General features: G+C 35.5%; 1 protein-coding gene across 7 annotated transcripts in view; it reads right to left on the bottom strand.

The window, feature by feature from the left end:
* Positions 1-27,265, bottom strand: part of RUNDC3B (RUN domain containing 3B) — a 147,425-nt gene that overhangs the window by 40,216 nt on the left and 79,944 nt on the right. For 6 of the 7 annotated variants that reach the window (XM_061197672.1, XM_061197673.1, XM_061197677.1 and 3 more), the window contains 3 exons: positions 23,473-23,562; positions 21,307-21,387; positions 3,282-3,450 (listed from right to left, as the gene is read on the bottom strand). In XM_061197672.1, the coding sequence (XP_061053655.1) occupies positions 3,282-3,450; positions 21,307-21,387; positions 23,473-23,562 (340 nt within the window). The remainder of the gene's footprint in view (positions 1-3,281; positions 3,451-21,306; positions 21,388-23,472; positions 23,563-27,265) is intronic. The other variant, XM_061197676.1, reaches the window with a different exon arrangement.

The following is a 27,265-nucleotide window of genomic DNA, read 5'->3' as shown; positions in this document are numbered from 1 at the left end:
TTCAGTATCTATTTCACTAATATCTGCTCTTATTTTTATTATTTTTCTTATTTTGAACTGGTTTGGTTGTTTTTTTTACTTCTTGGATGCTTAGCTCTTTAATTTTCATTCTTTCTTTTCTAAGATAAGTAATTCTCCAAGCACTGAACAAGTTGCAACTTAGTACTAAGAGTATGCATTGTTTTCATTCCTGTTCATTTCTAAGTATTTCCACATTTCTTTTTTGACCCATAATTTAGAAGACTTTATTTTTTTAAAATCCCTATTGGTGTACTTCAGGGGGTGGTAAAATTTTTCTATTGAATCTAACTTTATTGCATTGTGATCACTATTATATCATTTCTTTGGTATTTACGGGCGTTTGTTTTGTGATCTAGTATAGTCCATAAAAATTGAATAGTTGTCCCATGTGTGCTTGAAAAGAATGTGTATTCTAATTGTTAGCATTTAACATATTTTAGATTGAGCTTACTAGCTGTGTTGTTCAAGTTCATTACATCCTTACCAATTTTTTGTCTGTTTAATCTGTAATTATTAGGATGTTAAAATTTTCTACTAAAATTATGGATTTATCCATTTCTCATGGATATTCTAATAATTTCTATTTCATATTTTTCATGGCTACATTGTTAAATGCATGTAAGTTCAGCACTGTTATACAACATTCCTGGTGAATTGTTCTTTTTTAAAAAGGCAATTCTTTCTTTAGTCTTAAAAATGCTTTTTGCCTTAATGTCTATCTTGAATGATACTGATATAGAATTATTTTGGTTAGTATTGGCCTACTCTATTTTTATACTCCTAGTTTCAACTTTTTTGTGTCACTATCTTATGTATGCCTTTTACAGACAGCATATAACTAAAATTCATGATTTAAAACATAAATTTAAGAGTTTGTCTTTTTTTCTCTTAATTTTAAAATTATTATTATTATTTTTTGGCCTCACCATGAGGTTTGTGGATCTTAGTTCCCTAACCAGGGGTTGAACCCGGGCCCTCGGCAGTGAGAGCACAGAGTCCTAACCACTGGACCGCCAGGGAATTCCCAAGAGTTTGTCTTAACTGGCAAGTTTACACCATTTACTTTTATTTATTTATTTATTTATTTTGGCTGTGTTGGGTCTTCGTTTCTGTGTGAGGGCTTTCTCTAGCTGCGGCAAGCAGGGGCCACTCTTCATCGCGGCGCGCGGGCCTCTCACTATCGCGGCCTCTCTTGTTGTGGAGCACAGGTTCCAGACGCGCAGGCTCAGTAGTTGTGGCTCACGGGCCTAGTTGCTCCGCGGCATGTGGGATATTCCCAGACCAGGGCTCGAACCCGTGTTCCCTGCATTGGCAGGCAGATTCTCAACCACTGCGCCACCAGGGAGGCCCTACACCATTTACTTTTATGGTGATGTTGACTCTTTTGGTTATACTGAGATTTATTTCTACCACTTTATTTTGTGTTTTCTTTATACCATCCTTATTTTTTCTCATTTGCTCTTTGCTATTGTGTTAATCAATTTTCCTTATTTCTTTTCTTTCTTATTATTAGTTTAAAAGTTAAATATTCTATTTCTTTTAACTGCAACCTTGGAAACAGGCATACACATTAAAAAATGTGTCTACACTCCTTTGTTGTAATACAAAGACCTCAAAAGGCTTTAGCTTCAATCACCCTCTTTCACTCTTTCTGATACTATTAGATAGTGTTTTAGTTCCATTTTACTTCCCAGGGTAGGCTGAAGCCAGATCTAATTGTTAAGCTTCAGATATTTTGTAATTCAACCGTTAAAACACTGCTATTATTAAAAATTAAATTTTATAAACTTACCATTAAGTAAATTATATTAAAAAACAAAAGAATAACTACTCAAAATCTATCGTTTCCCAAGTGTTTTACTATATTTTACTATTACTATCTGTGCTCTTCGAGTCATTTATATTTACTGTGTCTGCCTGGTAGAAAAACTATATAATGGTGTGCTACTGTGCCTCTCTTCCTAATTCTGCCTTCAGTGACATCAAATTGGTAGTTTTAAGTTGGCCATGATGGAAGTATTTATCCCAGAGAAATCAGCAAATGCTACAAATCAGGGCTCATCTAATTCCTCTGCAAAGCCAGTTGTTAATCATATCCCAGAACACCACTGCCACCCCATAATGGTCACTAATATTGCTGTTGCTGTTTCATGTAGTCAAGGTTTATTTGCCAATTTCTGTGCTTACTCTGCCATTTTGCATCGCATCCTGCCTTCTAGGTTCAGCTTCCAACGTGAATGACAGTGGGCCTAGATTTGCTGCTCTCCTGTTGGTATTAAAACACAAGTACCTAGGTTAAGGGAATGGCCCCTCACCCCCACCCCAGAAGCCTGCAGTGACTTTAACTCATGACTTATTCCAGGCCCTTCTTTGTTTACAGTCCTTAGTGAGCTCCTATTTTTTAGGCCCTTCTTTGTTTACAGTCCTTAGTGAGCTCCTATTCTTTGAGAGAGCAGCTCTGTATGAAACTCTTTCAAAATTTTATTCTACTTGGCATTTTCAGATTTTTGCAATGTAAAGGCTTTCAGTTATCTTAGTGTGACTTCTTGCTGGTAGCTGGTACCAGAATTCTCCTTTAACAGGGTATTAAAGTTTTCTTTATATTTCTAACTAGAAGCTGTTTGTCTACAGGAAATCTCTTCATATTTGTAAATTTCCTTTGTAACCATTTTCCTCAGTGTATTTTTTATTGTTCTAATAATTCTATTGATAATTCCATTGGGCTTTCCCTACATAGGTCACCTATGAATAATGATAATTTGAAAGGAAGGGTAGGAAGGAAAATAAATAATACAGTGAAAAAGAAGAGGTTACAACTCAAGATGATAGAGTTTATATTCCATTCTGTTATGTACCCCACTTTGCCTACTACAGCGCTTAACACACAAGAGCTGCTAAAATACCCGATTTAAAAAAAAAGAGTGAGACACATATATGGAATTTCTTAGGCAATCACTGCATTTTCACAAACCAAATAATCCTTTACAAAATTAATCATAGAAACTAATACCTCAAACAAATGAAACTGCATACAGAAGAATAAATGGCTTATTATATATATTAAAACATAAAATTATTTAAGAAACAAAAGCCTCTCCTAAAACTGGGCCTGATTTTTAATTAAAAGGAGGACAATCCAAGAACAGAAAGGAAGTAGCAATAGGTAAATACTTCTACACAGCTAAAAGATCTTTTGGTAGTGACAGACTAAAGGTAGTAACTAGAACCAAATTAAATGACTTTTGACAACTGATAAATACCTTCTGTTCCAGGGTTAGTTGATACTTTTGTTTGACTCTCTTACACTTGTTGAACCAGCTATTCTCATCCATGATGAAAGGAGGCCCGACGTTCTCTGGAGTGCTGCTTTCACTACCACTGCTTCCCAAAGTCCTCAGCTCTTCCTCATCACTACTGATACTATCAGAACTGAGAAGATTAAAATTTTTTAAAGAAACAAAATTCATAATATGTTCCACTTTGATTTTTTAGAAATACTTCTGTATTTGCAAGCAACTGGTGAGCAAGCTCCAAAATATTCATCACTAACTATACAATAATAATGATATTATCATCAAGCCTAGAGATGCTACAGAAGTTCAAGTGAGGTTTACAGATCTAAGGCATTAACACAGAAACTGTGAGAATGTCCTGAGGAGAGAGAAAACACTTCTAAAGAAGAGAATGAGAAACTCCACATGTGCTGAGAAGACCTGTCTAGCTGGGTTCTTTTTACTGTCCCATGTAGATCACTGCCTGTCCAATCTCTACTGTAAGGCAGAAAACAGCACCACAAGTGTGCTGCCAGTTGGGTATAATATCAGGGACTGCTCAAGATCAGCTCGGTTTTGACAAAGAGAAGATAACAAGCAGTTCAGAAAAACTAGTTATTACACCTAAACATTTTCTATTGGCAGAAGAAGGAGAGGCAGAGGTGCAGCAGAGAAAGTATCCATTAAAATCCATATCTAAAACTCCTTATGATATCAGTATGGTAGAGAAATACAGACTAAGGTGGGAAAAAAAGTAGGAGAGAAACTAGATAATGGAGAGGAAAGTGTGCTAAGATGATTGTCTAGTTTAGAAGAAAAATATACTTCGAAAGGAACAGGGAAAATAAGTTTTAAAATATCAGCAATGATATTAACATTTAAGAAGCAGAGCATAAAAACAGTCTGTATAAGCTTGAAGGTATACAAAGAAACCCTATCAATCAGAGGAGCGAAATAAGAAAATACAGTAAATTTAAAACAAAAAATAAGATGGCAGAATAAGCACTAATACAAAAGAAATTACAAAAATCTTAAATGGGTTAAACTCAACAACCATAAGTCAGATGCTCTGGTTTGATTAAGACAAATAAGGGCCAACAATAAGTTGTCTACAAGATACACATGAATACAGAAAAAATAAAATTAAAAAGATGGAAACACACCAAGAAAATATGAACCAGAAGAATTCCAGGTCAGAAATTATAATTCTGTAAGTTAACATAGATATAATGGTAGAAAATATGATAAGGATCAAAGAAAGATATTATATGTTTTATCCTCCACGATCTGTGTTTGCATCTGTCAGGTCCAAGCATGTTGCAGATTTGAATTAGAGACCTCCGCATAAAAGTCCAACCAAGGAGATGTTCTCAGTTGATGATCTCGTAAACAAACCAATAAGCAAACACACACCAAATGAAATTTGCCTGTCACATTTGTGGCTTTGGGTGGCTTGGAGAAAAGAAAGCAGTGGCTGATAATAAAGTTCCAGCTTTGAAAAACAGACGAATAGAGGTTTTAAAAGATGTTATTTGACATTAAAAATTAAATGAATTAGCTAAAAAGCAGATAAAATTGAAGTAGACAATTAGTAAAATGTAAGGTAGATATGAAGAAATTATAATATTTATTAAAGATTTTCAAAATGCCATGAAAAAATGACTGCTATACTAGGATAGCATGTACAGCACAATCATCTTTCCAGAAAGAGGGCAATACAAGCACATTTTCAGAAAACTAAAACCTGAGGGATGTACCTAAACTAAATTCTCACTAAAAGAACTTCCTAATGATTATAGTTCAGGAAAAAGGAAAATGATCCAAGAAAGAACACTAAGCAAATAGTTAACTTATGAGTAAACCTAAACAAATAGTGAGAGTATAAACACTAACAATAATGTCTAGATTATGGAGTTTTAAATAAATCAATGACAGATCTAAAATTCTGGACAATAATAGCATATGTCAAGAATGAAATGATTAGAGTTAAAACAATATAAGGTCTTCATTTATCAGGATAAATGGTAAAGATATTAAATTTAGCCTTTGTTAAGGTTTAAATATGCATAGTAAAACTAATGGAGTACCAGTAAGAGTAGTATGTAAATTATAAACTAGTAGACGAATGAGATGGGAGGAGAGGAAAAGTCAATCCAAAAAAAAAAAGAAGAAGAAGAAGAAGAAGAAGACAGAAAGAGTAGAAAAAGAAAGTAGGACAAATAGAAAGTAAAAAAGCAATAGAGTGGATATCAATCCAAAAATATCAGTAAATATCCTAAGCACCTCAGTTAAAAGATAAAGCCCATCAGACTAGAGTTTCTAAACTCAAGTTAAGTACTGTTTTAAAAGATATACTTAAAAACGTAAGGGCACAGAAAGGTTAAAAGAACTCTTATTTCATAAATTCTTGCTGTACATTTTTTCACATATTAACACATCTGAAATCAGGGTACAACTTACAACCAATGACACATTACTACTGCTGTCAAACCATTTTCTCACATATTAAATGGAAGGCATGCCAGATCAAATACGGTTAAAAAAAAAGATACTAGAAAAATATTAACCTAAAGAAAACTGGTTAGACTCCATTAATATCAGACAAAATACACTTCAAGGAATTTTAAAAATTACTACATATTTGTGGTTACTACATATTGATACTAATTCATTATATCAGGATAAATTAAGAATTCTATAATTGTATGCATCTGACAAGTTAGTTTAAAAAATATACAGAAAAAATTAAAAGTATCACAAGGAAAACCCAAGAAATCAAATATCATACTGAAGAATTTACTACATTATTTCAATAATTAAAAAGATGAAAAAGGATAAATGAGAAAGGATATAAAATACTGTATTAGAACACCACCATTAACAAGCATAATCTAATGAATATTAGACCCAGTCATTGGAATACCATTGATCCTAGACCATTTCTCAACAGATTTCAAGGAACTATTATTATGTAGACCACATTCACTAATCACAACAATAACAAAGGCACTGAAAATGTTTGAAAATTAAAAATTATACTCCAAGTAACCTTTGGTCAAAAAATTATAGTGGAAACTGTACTTTAAACAACTAAAATAAAAAATAACTTATCAAACTTTTAGGATGCAGCTAAAGTAGTACTTCAAGGGATGTTTATAAGCCTTATTTACTCATAAGAAAAGAAGTAAATTTAAGTATTGAGAAAGAAAAGATCATAAAAGCTCTCAACAAACTGGGTATAGAGAGAACATACTTCAACATAATACAGGCTATGTATGTTGAGCCCACAGCTAACACCATATTCAATGCTGAAAAGCTGAAAGCTTTTCTTCTAAGATCAGGACTAAGACAAGAGTGCCCACTCTCACCACTTATATTCAACATAGTATTGGAAGTCCTAACCAGAGAGCAAAGAGGCAAGAGAAAGAAATGAAAGGCATCCAAGTCAAAAAGGAAGAAATAAAACTGTCACTATTTGCATATGACATGATATTAAATATAAAAACCCTAGACTCCACCAAAAAACTGTCAGAATAAATAAATTCAGTAAAGTTGCAGGATACAGTATAAATATACAAAAATCAGTTGCATTTCTATACACTAATAATCAACTACCAGAAAGAGAAATTAAGAGAACAATCCCATTTGCAGTTGCATCAAGAAGAATAAAATACCTACGAATAAATTTAACTAAGAAGGTGGAAGACCTGTACACTGCAAACTGTAAGACATTGATGAAAAAACTGAAGACACAATTAAATGGAATGATATTTTGTGCTCATGAATTGAAAGAATTAATATTGTTAAAATGTCCATACTACCTAAATCAATCTACAGGTTTAATGCAATGCCTACAAAAATTCCAATGCGTTTTTCACAGAAATAGAACAAACAATCCTAAAATTTGTATTGGAACCACAAAATACCCCCAATAGCCAAAGCAATTTAGAGGAAGAAGAACAAAACTGGAGGCATCACACTTCCTGCTTTCAAAATATATTACAAATCTACAGTAATCAAAACAGTACAGTACTGGCATAAATACAGATACGTAGATTAATGGAACAGAACAGAGAACCCAGAAACAAACCCATGTATGTATGGTCAATTAATTTATGGCAAAGAAACCAAGAATATACAATGGGGAAAGACAGCTTTTCCAACAAATGCTGCTGAGAAAACTGGTCGCCCACCTGCAAAAGAATGAAACTGGAACCCTATCTTATACCATATACAAAAATCAATTCTAAATTGATTAAAGACTTGAATGTAAGACCTGAAACTGTAAAAATCCTAGGAGAAAACATAAGGGGTAAGCTCCTTGACATCAATCTTGACAATGATTTTTGGATTTGACACCAAAAAGAAAAAAAAGTAAAAAAAAAAAAAAGCAAAAGCAAGATAAAGAAGTGGGGCTACATCAAACTAAAAGGCTTCTGCAAAGCAAAGGAAACCAGCAACAAAATGAAAAGGCAACCTACTGAATGGGAGGAAATATCTGCAAATCATATATCTGATAAGGAGTTAATATCCAAGATATATAGAGAACTCAAACAATAGCCAAAAAACAAACAATGTGATTGAAAAATAATCAGAGGAAGAGAATAGACATTTTTCCAAAAAAGACATACGAATGGCCAACAGGTACATAAAAAGGTGCTCAACATCACTTATCATCAGGGAAATGCAAATCAAAATCACAAGATATCACCTCACATCTGTCATAATGGCTATCATCTTAAAAAAAAAAAAAAAAAAAAAAAGAATGGCTATCATCAAAAAGATAAGTGTTGACGAGGATGTGGAGAAAAGGGAACCCATGTGCATTGCTGTGGGAGTGTCAATCGATACAGTCATTATGGAAAACAGTATGGCGTTTCCTCAAAATATTGAAAATAGAACTACCGTATGATCCAGCAATCCCACTTCCAGGAATGTATCAAAAGGAAATGCAAACAGAATCTTGAAGAGATACCTGTACTCCCATGTTTACTGCAGCACAAGTAATCAAGATATGGACACAAGTTAAGTGTCCATCAATAAATGAATGGATAAAGAAGATGTGGTGTATACATATACTCAGTGGAATACCGTTCAGCCATGAGAGATTAAGAAATCTTGCCATTTGCAACAACATGGATGGATCCTGAGAGCATTATGCTAAGTGAGATAAGCCAGACACAGAAAGACAAATACTGGAGGTATCACTTATATGTGGAATCTTAAAAAAAAAAAAAAGTCAAACTCATAGAAATAGAGAGTAGAAAATGGTTCCCAGGGGTGAGGAGGAGGAATAGGGAGAGGTTGTTAAAAGGGTACAAACTTTCAGCTGTAAGATTAATAAAGTCTGAGGACCTAGTGTAAAACATGGTGATTATAGTTGATAACACTGTATCGTAAAACCAAAATTTGTTAGGAGAGTAGAACTTAAATGTTCTCACACACACACAAAAAGATAAATATGTGAGGTGATGGATACGTTAATTAACAACATGGGGGAAATCCTTCCACAAAGTATATGTTATCAAAATATGGCATCAAATTACCACAATGTACACTTTAAAAAAATTTTTATTTATTTATTTTAAAATAAATTTATTTAATTTATTTATTTTTGGCTGTGTTGGGTCTTCGTTGCTGTGCACAGGCTTTCTCTAGCTGCGGTGAGCGGGGGCTACTCTTCGTTGCGGTGTGCGGGCTTCTCATTGCAGTGGCTTCTCTAGTTGTGGCGCACGGGCTCTAGGCACGCGGGCTTCAGTAGTTGTGGCATGCGGGCTCAGTAGTTGTGGCTCACGGGCTCTAGAGCACAGGCTCAGTAGTTGTGGCGCACGGGCTTAGTTGCTCTGCGGCATGTGGGATCTTCCCAGACCAGGGATCGAACCCGTGTCCCCTCCATTGGCAGGCGGATTCTCAACCACTGCGCCACCAGGGAAGCCTGCACAATGTACACTTTAAATACCTTAGAATTTTACTTGTTAATGATACCTCAATAAAGCTGATTTTACAAAAGAGTAAGAAAAGATCATCACAAACCCAAAGGAGGTAGAAGAAACAAAATAATACAGATAAAAACAGAAATTAATGAGCTAGATGGCAAAGGTACAACAGAGGATCAACAAAGAAAAACAAACACTTAATGACTAACAAAATTGATAAAGCTCTGGCAAGGATGATTTAAAAAAGACAAAAAAATAAAAGTTACGATAACAAAAAGCAAAAGGTAATATAACTAGAGATGAAAAGAGATTTGAAAGATATTAAAAGAAATTCTCTGAACATCACGATATAAAATTCTGAAAATTTTAACAAAATATAATTTACCAAAACTGAACCAATAATAGAAACTGGAAAGATCATAAATAAATCAGTAAGTTTTAAAAACATCCAAGAGGCACTTCCCTGGTGGCACACTGGTTAGAAATCTGCCTGCCAGTGAAGGGGACACGGATTCCATCCCTGTTCTGGGAAGATCCTACACGCTGCGGAGCAACTAAGCCCATGCACCACAACTACTGAGCCTGTGCTCTAGAGCCCGCAAGCCACAACTACTGAGCCCATGTGCCACAACGACTGAAGCCCACGCACCTAGAGCCCGTGCTCTGCAACAAGAGAAGCAACCGCAATGAGAAGCCCGCGCACCGCAACAAAGAGTAGCCCCCACTCGCCACAACTAGAGAAAGCCTGCGTGCAGGAACAAAGACCCAACGCAGCCAAAAGTAAAAATAAATTAATAAATAAATTTATATATATATGGAAACAAAGAAAAAAGCAATGAATACAAAAAAATTTTTTTAAACAAAAAATAAATAAAAACATCCAAGAGTAGAAAGGGAGAACTGATAACAAGGAAGTTCCTTATAAGGACAAGGCAGAAAATAAATACTAACTACGGTGGTCCAAGGAACTGTATAAACACTTCACATACATCACCTCATTAATCCTCATGATATCCCCATGAGGTATTGCTGTACTATTTAATAGGTTCATTCAGCAAATGAAGAAAGTGAGAATAAGAGATGATAATTGCTTGAGGTCACACCAGTAAGGGGAACTGGTATCACTATTTTAGACAGAACATTCAGTGGAGGCTTCGTTACTAAGGTGGTATTAAGTTGAGTTTTAGAGATGAGCAAACTAGCCGTGCAAATATCTGAGAGAGACTGTGCTCCTGGTAGAGAGAACAGAAAGATGCACAGGTGTGCCCGGTGTTCTCAAGGATAACAAGATGGCCAGTGTTACTGAAGCACAGTGAGTAACAGGGCAGGGAGTAAGACATGAGGTCAGAGAGGTACTGGAGGCCAGATCAGCTAAGGAATTTGTTTTTCACTTCGGGTCAGAAGGAAAGAAACTACGGGAAAGTTGTGAGCAGAGGAATGAAGTGATTTGACTTATATTTCAAAAGGATCACTCTGGCTGCTCTATGGAGAAATAAGCTACAGGAGTCAGAGGTGGAGCATGAAGACTCTTGCAAATCTCCAGGTTTAAATTTAGGAGGTGATGGTGGTGCAAAAATATTTGCTGATGGATCATATGTGGATTATGGAAGACAGAATTCAACAATGACTCCAAAGTTTTTGAGCATAAACAACTGGAATGCTAGAACTACCATTCTTGGAATGGCAAAGACTAAAGGAAGGAAAGTTTTTTTGTGTGAGGGGGTGTGTGGGGTGGTGGGATTAGGAGTTCATTACTGTACATGTTGTATCTGAGGTGCTTATTACACATCCAAGTGGAGGTGTCAAGTTGGCAGCTGGATGTATGAGTTCAGAGTTTAGAGTAGCGTTCCAGGTGGAAGTATATATTTGGGAAACAGCGGCATATAGATAGTATTTAAAGCCATGAAACTGGATGAAACTACTTAGTATAGACAGAGAAGATGATTCAGGACTGATCTCTGAAACAGTCCAACATTGAGAGGTTGGGGAAATGAGGAGAAAGCAGTGAAGGAGAGTAAGAAGGAGCAAAAAGGAGGAAAAGCAGAAGAGTGCTGACAAGAGCAGTCATGTGTATCAAACACTGCTCCAAGGTCAAGTAAGGTGAGGAAACTAACCCCTGGATTTGGCAACAAGACAATTACTGGTGACTCTGAAAAGAGCAGTTTCAGTGGTAGGTATTAAAGCTCATTTGAATAGTTCAAGAGAGAATGGAGGCAAAAAAAAAAAAAGGGAGGCACGGTTTTGTCATAAAGGAAGGGGTACTGAGAAACAGCTAGAAGTGAATGTGGGGTTAGGAAAGTTTCTCTGTTTCATTTTTTAAGATGGGGAAAATAACAACATGCTTATATGCTGTGATGTGTGGGAAGATCTAGAAAAGGAAAAATTAATGGAAGGGGACAACTGCTGGAGCTAAGACCTTAAACAGAAAAGACAGGATGGGATGCAGTACACAGGCCAAAAGACTGGTCTTTGGTAGCAAATGATTAGTTTCTCCCTACTAAGAGGGTGAAAAGGCAGAGTACAGTGGTCCCTCAGTACTCATGAAGGACTGGTTCCAGGAGCCCCCCCAGATATCAAAGTCCATGGATGCTCAAGTCCCTTATATGTACAAGTCCCATACACATTTGATCGACAGTTGGTTGATTCATGGATGTGGAACCAGCAGATATGGACAGTATATGGAATGCTACGTTTAGGAAGGGCAATTTAACAGCATGCTTGATCGTTTATGGTCTCTTTAACTCAGCAATTTTGTTTGCAGAAATTTACCTCTTTAGGAAATAACCATTCTAAGTATAAAGACTTAGCTATTAGAATGTTATATTTTAAAGTGAAAAATTGAAGGCATCATAGAAGACCAATAATCATTGGCTAGTACTAGACTTTTTTGGCCTAAAATCCATTCAAGAAAAAAATGTTTAAAGTTACACCAAGCAGTAACTCAGAAAAAACTTTTCTCACTGGTACACAACCTAAAACTTAATTAAACCAATTTAAAATATGAAATACATTTTAGGATGTTTTCTATTAACATATTTCATATATTTAGCTTCAGAAGGATAAAACTCTATTTCAAAAGACTAATAGCTAATAAATATTTTTTAAAGTTCAACTTCACCAGCAACCAAATAAATGCAAACCAAAGCAACAAAAGGATATCATTTTTTACTTACAGAATTAGCTACACCTTTAAGTTGGAAATTGTGGAGGCAGGCACTGTCACATATTGCTGATAGGATCTAAATTAGTATGGCCTCTCTGGACATGCTCTCTTAACAGCATGTTTCAAAAGTTTCAATAACATATATACTAGAAATTCTACTTCCAGGATTTTTTTTTTTTTAATTTATTTTTGGCTGTGCTGGGTCTGCGTTGCTGCACGTGGGCTTTCTCTAGTTGCAGCAAGCAGGGGCTACTCTTCGTTGAGGTGTGAGGGCTTCTCATTGCGGTGGCTTCTATTGTTGCGGAGCATGGGCTCTAGGCGCGTGGACTTCAGTAGTTGTGGCATGCGGGCTCAGTTGTTGTGGCTCGCAGGCTCAGTAGTTGTGGTACACGGGCTTAATTATTCTGCGGCATGTGGGATCTTCCCGGACCAGGGCTCAAACCCGTGTCCCCTGAATTGGCAGGCGGATTCTTAACCACTGTGCCACCAGGGAAGCCCCTACTTCCAGGATTTTAACTTAAAGAAATAATGATGGTTCTGCATAAAAACATGTAGTGAGAAGGATATTAACTGCAATACTATATACGACAGGGACCTAAATGCACTCCAAAAGTCCAACAATAACTGGGTTAACATACTATACAAATAATGAGTTCTATTCATTTTAGGAAATGATGCTATAGAAGGATAGTTAAAGACATGCAACAATGTTCACTATACAGTATTAAGGGAAACAGTTACATGTATATTATGCTTCCATTTTAATTAAAAAATATTCCTATGCACAGAAAAGGCTGAAAGCTATCCATCAAAATGTTAATGCTTCTAGCAGTTGCTCCTTAAATGTAAGATGAGTGACTTAAGCTTTCTTCTACTTTCTACCTTTCTGTATTTTCCAATTATTCTACAATAAATACTTATTTTCCAAATAAGTTAAAAGCAGTAATTTGGGGAGGGAGAGACTCTTATGGTTTCTTAAATTAGGCATCAAATAGAATTTTTTAAAATTGTGTCTAATTACAGGTACATTTGAGTGGAAGTAATTCAATTTTAAAAATATTGGCTCTTTATGACTATTAGGATAGTTTAAATCTTTCTAAAAAGAAAAACTCCATGGTCTGTAATGCTAACTGGGTTATGACTAGGTTGAATTGGTATTTCCTTTCTTGTTTTAGTATTCTTTATATAACAAGATGGTAGGGATCCTTTAGTATATAAAGAAGAGGAAGCTATACATATATGTTTGGATTAGTGCATCAAAGAAAGAGGAAACTGCACAAAAAATCAGACAAAAGTGGCTAAGCAGCTGGGGACACAGAATATAGATCATTAAACTCATTCTGAGGGCACCAGATGAGAAGGCTTCATTATCATATCTTTTTAAAAGCATTGTAATAATTACTACAGTCTCTTACGTAAGAAAAGAGAAAAATCTGTGTTTACATTTCTCTTCATATTTTAATTTAAATTATTTCTTAAATCACTAAAAATAGCCTTTCTATCTGCATTCTGATGACCAAACTCCTATCTCCAACTGTCATCTTGCCCTTTAATTTCAGACTTAAGGCCCACTCTGCACAAACTAGCTGTGTGACTATGGACAAGGTATTTAACCTCTCTGTGTTTCAGTTTTCTCATTTAAAAGTAAGGACAGTGGTGCTTACCTCACTGGTTTTTGAGGAGATTAATGAGTGAATAGAAGTAAAGGACTTAGAACAATGCTTGCTATATAATAAACATGTAATAAATAGTATTGATATTTTTACTAGTATTGTTTTGAACTATCCGTTATCTTCATAAAATGTCCTATAATCCAAACATATCCCAAAACAGTACAATTTTATGCCTGTTTAAAACATCTTCTTGGTGTATTTCTTTTCTAGATCTAATGTAACAGAATTATCCCTTTTCCCAAGGGATCCACTTACTTAAGTTAGAAATCTTTGTACCATAATACTCTATTCCTCCTTCTCCTTCATCACCTAAAATAGCTTCACACTCCTAGCTCTGAAATCATAGTGACTTCTCTTACTAGATGGTGATTATCTTGGATACAGGGATTGCATTCCTTTTTAGAAGTTCACAAAGTTCCTATACTCTTGACATGCATGTATCCCTAGGAAAGTTTCTTTAGGTATGCAATAAATCTATCTCGAGTGTGTGTGTATGTTTGTGTGTACACATACATATATTACATATATACATATATTACTCACTCTATCTCCCTTACAGCTTTGGCCTGATCATAACATTTTGGAAGTATATAAAGAGAGGGGGGCGGAGTCAAGATGGCAGACTAGGAGGACGCGGATTTCGCATCTCCTGCACAACCAGGGCACCTACCTGGCACCAGTGGGGGACCACAGACACCTAAGGGGACAGGAGGAACACCCAGCGACCGGGTAGGACACGGGGCCTGGGGGTGGGGGGAAGGGACAAGGGGAGGAGAAGTGGAGGCGGGACAGGACTGGCACCCCTGAGGGGCAGCTGGGGGAGGAAAGGAGTTCCTACACCCAGTGGGACCCACCCACGACATGGGGGAGACCCTGCGGGAGACGGTGGGGGAGGGGCGTGAAGGAACGGAAAGGAACGGGGCCAGGCTTTCCCTGTCCACTTAGGCACAGCCTCTTGGGCTCCCGGGCCTAATCCTCTACCCTCAGAGCCTCCCTCCTGCCACAGAACCCAAGCCCCGCCCCCACACCCCCACCCAGGGCCCTACCTCTATGCTCGGAGACCCCCTCAGAGACCCCCTTCAATGCGCTGGGCCTAACCCCTACCCACACACCCTCACCCAGGACCTTGCCTCCAAACTCCAGAACCCCACACGCCAGAAGCCCTTCTTCAAACGTGCTGCCTCTCTCCTTCTGCGCAGGTCCTAAGCAGAGGTCCCGCCCTACGCTTGAACATCGCCCCCCCACAAGGCCTTTTCCAGCTGGTATGGGTCTTGAGCCTAGGCCCTGCCCCACGTTGAAACGTCACTCCCCACCAAGGCCCCACCCCACCCTAAACCCCACCCCTGGCTATGTTCCAAACCCCACCTAAACTCTGCCCCACTTAGCCAAGGCTTTTTTTTTTCTCTTTTCTTCTTTTAGGTTGGGGTTCTGTTTTACCCTGTTGTTGATTCATTTATATTTTTATTTTTTCTAATAAATCTTTTATTTTTCTAATTTTATTGTATTCTTTATACTTTGTTATTGCTCTGCTCCTTTTGGCTTGTTCCCCCCCCCCTTTTTTTAAATTTATTTATTTGTTTATTTTCTTTTTTCTGTTGTGGTTTTGTTTTACCTTGTTGCAGTTGTTTCAATTATATTTTTATTTTTCATAATATATTTTTTATCTTTCTAATTTTATTTTATTTTTTATTCTTTGTTATTGTACTGCTTGGTTTTGTTTTGTTTTTTTTTTTTGGCCACACCATGCAGCTTGCAGAATCTTGGTTCCCAGGCCGGAGGTCGGCCCGAGCTCCTGTGGTGGGAGCGCCAAGCCCAAACTGCTGGACTAACAGAGAACCTCAGACTCCAGGGAATATTAATTGGAGTGAGGCCTCCCAGAGGTCCTCATCTCAGCACCAAGACCTGGCTCTACACAACTGCCTGCAAACTCCAGTGCTGGATGCCTCAGGCCAAAAAAATATGTTACATACAAAGGAGAAAGGTAAAAACATACAAGATCAAATAAATGAAGACAAAATAGGCAACCTACCTGAAAAAGAATTCGGAGTAATGATAATAAAGATGATCCAAAATCTCAGAAACAGAATGGAGAAAACACAAGAAACGTTTAACAAAGATCTAGAAGAACTAAAGAGCAAACAAACAGCGATGAACAACACAATAACTGAAATGTAAAATATTCTAGAAGGAATCAATAGCAGAGTAACTGAGGCAAAACAATGGATAAGTGAGCTGGAAGATAAAATGGTGGAAATAACTGGTGGGGAGTAGAATAAAGAAAAAAGAATGAAAAGAATTGAGGACAGTCTCAGAGACCTCTGGGACAACATTAAATGCACCAACATTTGAATTATAGGGGTTCCGGAAGAAGAAGAGGAAAAGAAAGGGTCTGAGAAAATATTTGAAGAGATTATAGTCAAAAACTTCCCTAATATGGGAAAGGAAATAGTCAATCAAGTCCAGGAAGCACAGAGAGTCCCATATAGGATAAACCCAAAGAGAAACACGCCGAGACACATATTAATCAAACTATCAAAAATTAAATACAAACAAAAAATATTAAAAGCAGCAAGGGAAAAGCAACAAGTAACATACAAGGGAATCCCCATAAGGTTAACAGCTGATCTTTCAGCAGAAACTCTGCAAGACAGAAGGGGGTGGCAGGACATATTTAAAGTGATGAAAGGGAAAAACCTACAGCCAAGATTACTCTACCCAGCAAGGATCTCATTCAGATTGACGGAGAAATCAAAAACTTTACAGACAAACAAAAGCTATGAGAATTCACTACCACCAAACCAGCTTTACAACAAATGCTAAAGGAACTTCTCTAAGTGGGAAACACAAGAGAAGGAAAAGACCCACAAAAACAAACCCAAATCAGTTATGAAAATGGTAATAGGAACATACATATCGATAATCACCTTGAATGTAAATGGATTAAATGCTCCAACCAAAAGACACAGACTGGCTGAATGGATACAAAAACAAAACCCTTATAGATGCTGTCTACAAGAAACCCACTTCAGACCTAGGGACACACACAGACTGAAAGTGAGGGGATGGAAAAAGATATTCCATGCAAACGGAAATCACAAGAAAGCTGGAGTAGCAACACTCATATCAGATAAAATAGACTTTAAATTAAAGACTGTTACAAGAGATAAGGAAGGACACTACATAATGATCAAGGGATCAATCCAAGAAGAAAACGTAACTATTATAAATATTTATGCACCCAACAGAGCACCTCAAAATACATAAGGCAAATGCTAACAGCCATAAAAGGAGAAATTGACAGTAACACAATAATAGTGGGGGACTTTAACACCCTACTTACACCAGTAGATCATCCAGACAGAAAATCAGTAAGGAAACACAAGCTTTAAATGACACAATAGACCAGACAGACTTTATTGATATTTTTAGGACATTACACTTGAAAGTGGAAAAATACACTTTCTTCTCAAGTGCACACGAACGTTCTCCAGAATAGACCACATCTTGGGTCAAAAATCAAGCCTTGGAAAATTTAAGAAAATTGAAATCGTATCAAGCATCTTTTCCGACCACAACGCTATGAGATTAGAAATCAATTACGGAAAAAAACGGTAAAAAAACACAAATACATGGAGGCTAGACAGCGCACTGCTAAACAGCCAAGAGATCATTGAAGAAATCAAAGAAGAAATAAAAAAATACCTAGAAACAAATGACAACGAAAACACAATGATCCAAAAACCTATGGGATGCAGAAAAAGCAGTTCTAAGAAGGAAGCTCATAGCAATTCAAGCTCACCTCAAGACACAAGAAAAATCTCAAATAAACAATCTAACCTTACACCTACAGCAATCAGAGAAAGAAGAACAAAGAAAACCCAAAGTTAGCAGAAGGAAAGAAATCATAAAGAGAGACTTCCCTGGTGGCACAGTGGTTAAGAATCCACCTGCCAATGCAGGGGACACTGGTTCAAGCCCTGGTCTAGGAAGATGCCACATGGCATGGAGCAACTAAGCCTGTGTGCCACAACTACTGAGCCTGCACTCTAGAGCCCGCAAGCCACAACTACTGAAGCCTGCGTGCCACAACTTGAAGCCCGTGTGCCTAGAGCCCGTGCTCCGTAACAAGAGAACCCACCACAATGAGAGGACCACGCACCGCAATGAAGAGTAGCCCCCGCTCGCCACAACTAGAGAAAGCCTGCACACAGCAACAAAGACCCAATGCAGCCAAAAATAAATAATAAATAAATAAAATTTTTTAAAAAATTCAACACCCATTAATCATAAAAACTCTCCAGAAAGTGGGCATAGAGGGAACCTGCCTCAACATAATAAAAGCCATATATCACAAACCCACAGCGAACATCATGCTCAATGGTGAAAAACTGAAACCATTTCCTCTAAGATTAGGAACAAGATAAGGATGTCCACTCTCGCCACTATTATTCAACATAGTATTGGAAGTCCTAGCCACAGCAATCAGAGAAGAAAAAGAAATAAAAGGAATACAAATTGGAAAAGAAGAAGTAAAACTGTCACTGTTTGCTGATGACATGATACTATACATAGAAAACCCTAAAGATGCCACCAGAAAACTACTAGAACTAATCAATGAATTTGGTAGGGTTGCAGGATACAAAATTAATGCACAGAAATCTCTTGCATTCCTATACAGTAACAACGAAAGATCAGAAAGAGAAATTAAGGAAACAATCCCATTTACCATTGCAACAAAAAGAATAAAATACCTAGGAATAAACCTACCTAAGGAGGCAAAAGACCTGTAATCAGAAAACTATAAAACACTGATGAAAGAAATCAAAGATAACATAAACAGATGGAGAGATATACCATGCTCCTGGGTTGGAAGAATCAATATTGTGAAAATGGCTGTACTACACCCAAAGCGATCTACAGGTTCAATGCAATCCCTATCAAATTACCAATGGCATTTTTCACAGAACTAGAACAAAAAATTTTACAATTTGTATGGAAACACAAAATACCCTGAATAGCCAAAGCAATCTTGAGAAAGAAAAACAGAGCTGGAGGAATCAGGCTCCCTGACTTCAGACTATATATACTACAAAGCTACAGTAATCAGGACAGTATGGTACTGGCACAAAAACAGAAATATAGATCAGTGGAACGGGATAGAAAGCCAAGAGATAAACCCACGCACATATGGTCACCTTATCTTTGATAAAGGAGGCAAGAATATACAATGGAGAGATGACAGCCTCTTCAATAAGTGGTGCTGGGAGAAATGGACAGCTACATGTAAAAGAATGAAATTAGAACACACCCTAACACCATACACAAAAATAAACTCAAAATGGATTAAATAAGGCCAGACACTATAAAACTCTTAGAGGAAAACACAGGCAAAACACTATATGACATAAATCACAGCAAGATCCTTTTTGACCCACCTCCTAGAGTAAGGGAAATAAAAACAAAAATAAACAAATGGGACCTAATGAAACTTAAAAGCTTTTGCACAGCAAAGGAAACCATAAACAAGACCAAAAGACAACCCTCAGAATGGGAGAAAATATTTGCAAATGAAACAACGGACAAAGGATTAATCTCCAAAATATACAAGCAGCTCATGCAGCTCCATATCACAAAACCAAACAACCCAATTCAAAAATGGGTGGAAAACCTAAATAGACATTTCTCCAAAGAAGATATACAGATGGCCAACAAATACATGAAAAGATGCTCAACATCACTAATCATTAGAGAAATGCAAATCAAAACCACAATGAGATATCACCTCACACTGGTCAGAATGGCCATCATCAAAAAATCTAGAAAAATAAGTGCTGGAGAGGGTGTGGAGAAAAGGGAACCCTCCTGAACTGTTGGTGGGAATGTAAACTGACACAGCCACTATGGAGAACAGTATGGAGGTTCCTTAAAAAAACTAAAAATAGAACTACCATATGACCCAGCAATCCCACTACTGGGCATATACCCTGAGAAAACCATAATTCAAAAAGATACATGTTCCACAATGTTCACTGCAGCACTATTTACAAGAGCCAGCACATGGATGCAACCTAAATGTCCATCGACAGATAAATGGATAAAGAAGATGTGGCACATACATACAATGGAATATTACTCAGCCATAAAAAAGGAACAAAATTGAGTTATTTGTAGTGAAGTGGATGGACCTAGAATCTGTCATACAGAGTGAAGTAAGTCAGAAAGAGAAAAACAAACACCGTACGCTAATGCATATGTATGGCATTTTAAAAAGTGGTACTCATGAACCTAGTGGCAGGGCAGGCATAAAGACACAGACGTAGAGAATGGACTTGAGGGCACAAGGGGGGAAGGGGAAGCTGGGATGAAGTGAGAGAGTAGCACTGACATATATACACTACCAAATGTAAAATGGATGGCTAGTAGGAAGCTGCTGCACAGCACAGGGAGATCAGCTCAATGCTTTGTGACGACCTAGAGGGGTGGCATAGGGAGGGTGGGAGGGAGGCGCAAGAGGGAGGGGATATGGGGATATATGTATACATATAGCTGATTCACTTTGTTGTACAGCAGAAACTAACACAACACTGTAAAGCATTTATACTCCAATAAAGATGTGAAAAAAAAAGAAGTATATAAAGATCATTATTCTATTCAGGAAATCAATTATGCAAGAAGATCTTCAGAATATCTTTAGATTTCATCTGATTAATTTTCAATGCTGATGAGATTATGGAAAATCCATAACTCTCACAAAATACTGGTAGTAGGATAAATTGATACAACTCTAAGAACAGACTTTAAGAGCCACAAAATTTTTTACTGTACTTACCTGAATAACTCTATAAATTCACAACAGAAACAAAAGGAAAATTTATTTGCACAAAAATGTTCATTATTCTTTTCATTATAATGGAGATAAATGAAAGACAATCTAAATAATGAGTTATAGTTTTGTAATCTCAATGGACTATTATAGAGCTATTAAAGTTATTATATTGACTACAGCAGTAGAAATACATGCTATTTTTTAAAAACTATATTTACACAGGGATTACAATTATGTAAAAACTATATATTTACATATATACTAAAAACACAACTGGAGTTTATATTTTTGAATGATCTCTGATACTGAAATAAATGTTTTATAAAAAGTAGTTTTAATCAGATGAATATATTGCACAACAAGACATTCAATTATAAATTAAGATTTCAATAACATATTTCAAAATGTCAAATACCTTTGGGTAAACTTCAAATATGGTGTATAGTCTATTACAGCAGGAAAGTTGCCATCTAATCCTTCTCCCTTCAGGCAGAAGCTAAGACAATAGACAGTAAATATATTAATACATAAAAATTTAAATCAAAGTGTTATAAACAATCTCTTGTTAGAGACACTTGTTTCATCAAATTGCAGGTGAATTTTTTATTTGTAATTTAAATGTGACTTGTTATAAACACCTCATAAAGATATTCTACCTTCCATGTCAATAACAAAGGCTTGTATGAGTTAATAACACTGTTACATAAATATATCATGCAAAAGTAAAACTTACTGAGAAATCTGTTCAAACATTATTTATTTCATACTATCTTGGTCTTTATTAAATTCTTAAGACATCGCTAGAGAATTTTCAAATGAAGCCTTGTTGTTCACATTTACAAATTCTCAGGTGACACTTAATATCTCCTAAAAACGTCTAATTAGAAAAAAATTCATGGGGTTTCCCTGGTGGCACAGTGGTTGAGAGCCCGCCTGCCAATTCAGGGGATGTGGGTTTGAACCCTGGTCTGGGAAGATCCCACATGCCACGGAGCAGCTGGGCCCATGCGCCACAGCTGCTTAGCCTGTGCTCTGGAGCCCGCAAGCCACAACTACCGAGCCCGCGTGCTACAACTACTGAAGCCCGCGCGCCTAGAGCCCGTGCTCCACAACAAGAGAAGCCACCGCAATGAGAAGCCCGCGCACCGCAACGAAGAATAGGCCCTGCTAGCCGCAACTCGAGAAAGCCCGCAAGCAGCAACGAAGACCCAGTGCAGCCAAAAATAAATAAATAAAATAATTTAAAAAAAAAAAGAAAGAAAAAAATTCATATATGAACCACTACCTTCTGGTTTCTTTGGGAAATTTGCCTGTTGAAATACTTGTTCTAATATGTTAATATCAAGGGTGCAGTATGTATTTTTCCAGAATTGAATAAGGAAAGAATCAAAGTGGCAACATTTTACCTGGGCTTTCCTCCATTTATAGAAACGTTACTAATGCATCTTTAAGACACTTGCTCTCTATACAGTATCAATGGGTTACAATAAGCCAAGAGTTTAGATTCTTATCCCATTTTTTTTTTTCCAACTAAAAAATAAATTAAGTTGTAAAGTATTTGGACAGAGCCAGCAACATGCCATGTAAAAAGTTAACACCCTTAGAGGGATCATAAAGACAACCTTCATAACTGCATCCATCATGTTCATCATAAAGAATTAAGCTAATTAACCCAATCCCACTTATCAAATTTTAAATAGAGGAAAGTTACACTTACAAAGTGAAAAGTATTTTGCAAAAGAAGTGATTTACTAGAAAAAGTTAACCTCAGTGAAACTGGGTAGCATTATTTTTTAGTTCAAAAAATGAACTAAAAATGAAAAGTAGATTTTCATTTAAGTTTTATACTTATTTGTTAACATTCTTGGATTTTTAAGTGATATATTTCAATAAAAACATAATACTTCCTTCATTCTCATGTTTGAGTTCTTATTCTAGACAAACCTTTTACTTTTAGTACAATGTAAAATCTTAGATCAATTAAAGAAATGCAAAAGGATGCTGCCATCAACCTAAAAAGAACTTACAATGTCCATTTTTAGTACTTGTAATCTTATTCTGAAATCAATTCATCTTGTTGATAATAAAAGCAAATATTAACAAAATTTTTAATATTCTAGATACAAAACAAGAAACATAACATACCTAAGATAGCCTGTCAATATCCTCTTTATCTCACCACATGAGACAATGAAAATCTTTCTGGGTTTGAATCTTCTTTTAGTGTATTTCTTTTTCATTTTAAAGCAGTAGTTGAAAAATACTAAGAGATGAGATCCAAAACCTTCCTTCAGTGCTACCAGAGTGCATGACTTCTCTGCTTGGCAGGATGTGGTCCAAGCTTTCTTTTTACCCGAACTAGAGAGCAAGGTTGTCAGTTAATTCCCTAAGTTTGAGACAGCCTCTTTTTTGAGAGCAAACCTATTTAGAAAACTGATCTCATTTGAAAGGGAACAACATAAATCAAATCAATATCCAACTGTGTGCTTTACTTAGAAAACTGAAAGAAAAGAATCATAAGTAGAAACTATTATGAGGTAGAATAATTTTAAGTCATAATGCATACAGTTAGATGAAATACCTGAAATCAATAGCATTGAGTCCAAGCAGCATGCCAGCAAGCATATTTGCTTCCTCACCCAAGACAATTGCTCCATCTTCATAAAATCTCCTAAAAAATGAAATGGGTGAACACATAAATATTAAAAACTGACTGAAGTTTCATCTACAGAAATCACTTAGAGCCCAAGCTAAAGTAGAAAGAACTAAATTTTATTTAATTTGTCACAACAAGAACATACTTGGATCACTCAAGTCTTGCAGATATTTAGGAAAAAAAGCTGCCACCGTAACAAAGAAAATCATTCTAAGTGCTTATACCTCTCTTAAAAAGAATCCCCAAAGTGATGCATTCAAGGGGTCTACAGTGTCTAGCATTTTTCTCTAAGAGTGAAGCAATATAAATGTAAACTGAAAGGTGGTAAATTCACAGTCATTTATACTGGTCTATTTTCAATACTATGTAGATTATTATTCTATACATAGAACAAACACAAACATACATTCTGTTTTTCTGTAATTCCAAAGGTTATTAACTAAATTAAGAACTAGGAAGGTGTGATTAATAGTAATTTATGCTAACCTTTAACACTACAATACTAATAGGGCAAATGGGCTAGCAAGGTGGCTGCCTATGAAAAAAAAGTATTCATCATATCTTTGACAAAAAGTGAGTATGAATCTATCTGTGCTAATTCCTGGAAAGCTTTCTGTTTTGGTTAATGTTAATTTTTAAAATACTAAAGTTTTATTTTAAAATATTTAAAATAAATATTTTGGAAAAAATATTATTTACTATGGGCTTAAGGTATTTTTCCACAAAAGAACGTAAGATCATTGAATTTACTTCTTTTTTAAAATAATAGTATGCAAAAACTAGTTTATGTTCAGTAACAGGGATAATTAAATTGTTATAACTATTTATATTACACATAGTGAACACCACTCTATAACACCTCACTAACTAAAAGGAAAGTTTCTTATTAAATGAAATTTGTCCTGCTCTTTTCCATATTCATGAGTTTATAAAGACTGCATGTAAAGTTTATAATACTATCATCAATACTGAAGAGTCCACAGTTTACCAAATACTTTTACAATCATACTATTTAATAATTGCAAAGCCCATGAAGTAAATGCTGAAGGAATTGTCATTCATTTCAAATTCACCATCAAGAAGTGAGTCAGGTTAAAACAATTTGCCCAAGCTTATGTTGATAAACTTATCAAGGAGGAAAACCAATCCTTCTTACTTTAAGTTCTATATATTTTCTATTAAACCATAATACTTCTTTTAAAACAAAAATATTTAAAGAGAATTTAACCTCTGTTATGGACCTTAAGGAATTTTACATGAATAAAAAGTACAAAGAAAAATAAGAGACAACTATTTACCCTCTAACAGATGTAAGGCTGCCAACAAACATGGTGGGAAGACTAGCTTGGATTAGATGTTTTCTGTTTCCTTGGAAATATGGGAATTGTTTTTATTCATTTACATAAAAGGAGAAAAACTAAAAGTTCCAGCCTAACAAAGATTAGTAAAATAAATGGAAGTAATTTCTACATATTCAAATGAGGTGTTCCACAAAAAGGTAATCTAAGATATATAGATTTGTCTAAAAGATATTTAGACAAATCCATATATCTGAGATCTTGTCCCTGCCCCAATGGCTAAATCGGCTGTTGACAGAATATTTTACCAACTCCTGGAAGAAATGTGATTCCAATGGTTCTAGACCACCACATTCTATGGGACACATGTGTTTGTTCTGGCTTTTGACACTGGCAATCACCCATTATTCCTAGTACTTCCCTATATAAGAAAAGGTTTACTTTTATTTGCCACCTTGAGCCCACCATGTTTTAAAGTACATTCTAGGAGTCAGATCAAAACTATTCTTGCTTGTTTCCTAATGTTAATATTATATTAGGAACTAATGAAAAATACCTGAAACAAACAAAAACTAACTGGTTTTTAGAAAAAATTTTAAGCCTAAAGGTCATTTATATGTGTGTATATCATATTGATTTACTGAGGTTTTTTGGCTTTTGTTTTACTACTGATTTTTTTAAGCTAACCCATATAAGTGAAGTGCTTGCTATATGTGAAATCAATAATTCCACTCAAATAAAACCAAGCAGGAAGCATAATGCTGCATAGACCTGATTTAATTTAACAGTCTTCACTGCAACAGAGGGGAAGGGAGGACAAATGGAAGAGGAAAGGCTAGTTAAGAGAATTGTCCATTGTATGCTGAACTTTTCATTATTAGTCCTGGTTAAAAAAACAAAAAATTTTCAGTAAATGCACTTCTAAGTGTGAGATAACAAATTTTAAAAATAACAATATTTAAAAGAATACTGAATTGAAGTGATCTGAAAAAGATTATATTTCTATCATTTAATCAAAGACTTAATTAATCAAAGACAACACACTCATTCATGTATATTAGAGAGGCAGAAACTATTAGGAAAAATTAATTTTATATTCCCTTAATCAAACCAACATATCAATAATTTTGACTGAAAATCTGATTCCTGTTATCAATATTTTCAAAGACTTCTAAAGACTGTAAGCTTTCAACTTCTTCATTTTATCTCATAGAAAAACTGGAACATTAAAAAAGTTTGCTTATATAACCAAGATTATGTAACCAATGAGCCAAGAGCAAAGCCTAAGATGACTAATCCAATAATAGTAAGGTATATACTAAAAAAATTCCTTTTGTTGAAAATATTTTTTGTTCTAAAGAAAATATTTTTATGAGCAGGATCTAACCAAAAGAGCATACTGACTTGCAAAAATGTATTATAAATATTGAAAGTACCAAGGTGAAAAATATATTAAAAAACTTCTGTTTAAAGATTTATATAGTAGACTATATCTTTAAAGAAGTTTTGTATTTTAGAAGCAAAGGAAAACTGTGAGCAACTCTTTGATATTACTGTGGTCTGGAAGAAAAGCTCCCACTTTCTATTAGGTATACTCTTTCCAATTATTTGTATGTTGACTAGAAATATATTAGAAACTAGAAAAGTATTTAAAATAATACCCTAATAAGAATAATACTCTTTTTATTAACACATATAATTTAATTTTAGTTGAAATATGTCTCTATAACGCCATCTTTAGTGTTCATTCTGAAAGACTATTTTAAGGCCTTTCAGGTACTTCAATAACAAATATCCTTTGGGTGGGATCCAAAGTGAACAACCAGAATAGATTATGTTGATACTGCACAATATCATGCTTCAAAATTTCCTTTTTCGAGTCATAAGTTATTCCACACACTAAAAGTGCAATATTAAAATATGAGAAAGCTTATCTTATAAACCAAAGAAATTTCTTTATCAACATCTTGTTCTCTTCCCCAGTTTAGTCCTTACATAAGAAACTTGAAGGGAGAAGATAAAGAAGATTCTCCCTCATGACATACAAAACAAATTACAGCATTATAAAGAAATGTTCTATTCTAAGTCAAACGGAATCAGAATGAAAAACTGGCCAAAAAATAAATCTCCAAAAGGTCTTGCTAAGAATGTGAGATTCTTTAATTATTTTTATCAGTAAATACATAATATAGCAAGAACTGTGTTATATACTATAGATAAAATGGTGAATAAGGTAAACATGACCCCTCTTTATGGAGCTTATAGTCTAGGGGAGAGGACAGGCTGAAAAAAGATAATCAGAGATGGTAAGTAGTATAAAGTAAATAAATAAGTTGTTGAGGTAGAGAAAAATTAAAGGAGAACCCAACTTTGAAGAAAGTCATTAGGAAAGACATTCTCAAGTGTTTAGTCTGAGACCT

The sequence above is a fragment of the Eubalaena glacialis genome, chromosome 8 (assembly GCF_028564815.1).
Source record: "Eubalaena glacialis isolate mEubGla1 chromosome 8, mEubGla1.1.hap2.+ XY, whole genome shotgun sequence".
Taxonomy (NCBI): domain Eukaryota; kingdom Metazoa; phylum Chordata; class Mammalia; order Artiodactyla; family Balaenidae; genus Eubalaena; species Eubalaena glacialis.
Note: the sequence above shows the minus strand (reverse complement) of the source record. Positions and strands in the feature narration are given on the sequence as shown.